General features: G+C 37.5%; 1 protein-coding gene across 1 annotated transcript; it reads right to left on the minus strand.

Annotated features, from left to right (window-relative positions):
• Nucleotides 1-403: 403 nt before the first annotated feature.
• On the minus strand, nucleotides 404-1,623 carry LOC106090913 (uncharacterized). Its single transcript, XM_013257269.2, has 2 exons — nucleotides 1,510-1,623; nucleotides 404-1,441 (listed from the first exon to the last, which is right to left on the minus strand). Exons 1-2 carry the CDS (start codon nucleotides 1,583-1,585, stop codon nucleotides 453-455), a joined length of 1,065 nt encoding a protein of 354 aa, XP_013112723.2. The 5' UTR covers nucleotides 1,586-1,623; the 3' UTR covers nucleotides 404-452.
• Between the last annotated feature and the right edge of the window lie 1,497 nt (nucleotides 1,624-3,120).

A 3,120-nucleotide genomic window follows, 5' to 3' on the forward strand; every position in this document is an offset into this window, starting at 1 on the left:
ATGACTGATCCAGGTTGACTGCGCCAGGTTGTTTAACCGTCAATTAATTGAGTGGAGGACACTTTAGCGCAAAGATTAGGCCGTCTACGACGCTGAAGGCCTTAGTTCGAAACTTTGCTCATTAAAATATTTCAGCGGACGTTCGATACGGTAAGCCATGCCAGGCTTTTTGGGGATATCGTCAACATGTCCCTTCGGTCAGACCTTCAACGCTGGATCCGGAATTATTAGTGTGGTGGCCAGTCGTTTCTGGGATTTTGTGATATCGCCGGCACTGCTAAACTTCTACCTAAATTCCTTTTCGCACCCTCCAGAATACAACTCTTTGTACACTTACAGCGATCATGGCTATTAAAGCAACCGAGATGATTCAAATATCAATGCTTTTCATGGTAGAATAATATTACCATGGTACTTCTGTACATAGTTTCCTTTATCTTTTATTTATTATTTCACAACTTTGAACTTATAAATTTTTTGAAAATATTTATTGCTTTCTTTTCTTCTCCATTTTGAATTTTGCGTTCAAATAGTTTTGTTGCTCCAGCCCATTCATGACTTAATACTTGCTTAGTTAGGCATGAGGATAGGTTGTTGGCTCTACTTTTAGTTTCTTTTGTTATAAATTTTTGTATATCTTCAGTTGTTGATAATTTGTTAAAATCAAAGGATTTATTTTCTTTAGAGGACCGCTCAACCATTTTACCCATATCAGTCTTTTTCAAATGTTTCGCTTTAACTGGAGTGCTTTTAATTTTTTCCTCTTGCAGTATTAAGTCTTCCACAGACTGCTCAAGAGCCTGTTGTGTTTCACTGTTGGAAGTTTTTATGGCGGGATTTTTCTGCATTAAAGCTTCTCTGGTTTCAATTATGGCCAAACTAGTTGGCAAGGATTCAGAAATTTGTTGGAATTTTGATTTTTTATTCAGCGGCAATTGCGAGCGATATTGTTGCAGATGATTATAGAAATGTATGGATAAGTTTCCCAATTTTATGTTAAGATTATGTATTTTGGCTATAACTGCTAAGAGCAAAGTATTGATCTCAAAGAAAAACTGTATCCTCAGTTGAGCCCCAAAATATTCTCCTGCTTCAATGCTGCATTGCACTATACGTTTATGAAGTTCACAAACAGCCAGTAAGCGCGCTAATAGAAACTCATATGTATCGCGAGTAGGAAGGTGTACAACAGTATTTTCCTCATAGATAACATCGGGAAGTGTAGACCGAAAGCCATCTAGGTCTCTTTTAAAGTCCAATCTAAGAAGACGACACAACGCCGCATTTAGTTTACAAATATCTTTAAAGCCTTTCATCTTGCTAAATGAATTCTTGCGTCTAGCCATAAGTCTTCCCAATAAAGCGGCAGTTTCATTAAATTCCTCTTCATGTCTGTTGTGTTTGCTGTAAAAGGTTTCGATAAGTCCATGAAGATCTGCAACTAAAGAGAGCTTGATTTTTCCAGAAGTGAAGTTGCCAGTGAAGTGGCTTATAGCCTGTTTTACTTACTGAACTTAGTATGTGTTGAAGGAATAGTTAAAATTGGAGGTTTCTTCAACTCAAAATCATTCCATAGCTTTTCCATTTTTAACTTTTAACTGATTTACAATAGAAAACAAGTAAATAAAAATCATATGTTCTCCACGTTTTGACAACCCCTTGCGTTACGTTCTCCATTATGTCACGCAGAGTGGATATTTCGCACAATGGGATAAAAGCCAAAGAATTGAAATTACACTAGGGTTAAATTAAATTAATTATTCAAAGTTAGCAAACTATTGTGTAAACTCAAGAACATAAGAGAATGCAATAGGAAACAATGTGTACATGAGTTAGTATGCCCATTTCTGAATTAAGTTGAGAATAATTTTTCCTCGGGAGTATTTGCTTAAGGAGTAGGATCGACAAAAAGGGGATCATACCATGATTTTGACTAGAATCGCCACCTCCGCATGAAAATGTGGCTACAACAACAAACAAATTTTAATTGTCTTGATATTCTGGCTTTTTAGCCGTTTTCGTTAATCGGTTTGTCACAATCTCAAAAGCTTCTGAACGAATAAAGCTAGATGACTGAAAGTACTTATTAATGTTGGTATTAAAAATGGGCCGTATGAGTTTCGATTTTGAAACAGTTTCCTAAAAGCCGATTCTCTTATTTCACGTTTTGGGCTTTAATTTTTCCCCCGTTGGACCGAAAATTGTTATTTGAATTACATGATAGGCTCATAAGACCACATATAAAGCCATTAAACTTCTGGCTTCGTACAATGCAATATTTTTGCCTGATTCGACCCAAAAAAATCACACCAAAAATATTTTAACTAGTTACGAAATAGATACTGATTCATACAATCTTATCATCCATTTCCTGAGCTAAAATATACGTACATTTTTATCAGAGAGAGGTGTAATCTATAAAGGACTTACTATTTCAGTTCTTAAGCCCCTAAAAGTTCAGCACATGACAATTCTCCATCAATTCTCGGGAGCAGTTTTGCTTCAAGTGTCTTAGCTACTTGGGAGAGAAGTTAACTCGGCCTCAAAGATCACGTTGCGACAAATTTTTCTCCTCCTAACCCTTTCACTGTTATTGTAACAACATATTTGCATGTGGAGGTAGCGATCCCCGTCGAACTTCAATAGGTGAGGTGTGAGGTCCACCAATCGCCGCGGGAGCTCAGTCATGTGAAGGTATAAATAATTCGCTTGTCACATCGAGTACCGTAGAAACATACGGCCTTATTCACAAAAGTTAATGCGGATTTGAAATAGGTCAAATAAACCTATTTTAGGGCTTCATAAAGTTTTGTGAATAAGGCCGTTAGTATTTCAACAAAAGCCGGTGCCGGCCGACCTCTCACTGAGATTTTCCCCTCGATATCGCTGATTGTCGGCGACTGCAATTGCAGCTACAGAGATTTTCAACATTCTTTGTACTGTTGGGGTGCTTAGTAAATTTACAGTTGACAAATCTGGCGTATCTCTTCGGATCAGCCACAATTACCTTGCCAAAAGTGATGGAAATCCTATCACCCCTTCTGCCCTTGATCGAGTGTGACTTGACTCAGGTGCTAATACCTGAGCTATACCCATAAATTCCGCTTGTTTGTTGACCAC

The sequence above is a fragment of the Stomoxys calcitrans genome, chromosome 1 (genome assembly GCF_963082655.1).
Source record: "Stomoxys calcitrans chromosome 1, idStoCalc2.1, whole genome shotgun sequence".
Lineage (NCBI taxonomy): Eukaryota > Metazoa > Arthropoda > Insecta > Diptera > Muscidae > Stomoxys > Stomoxys calcitrans.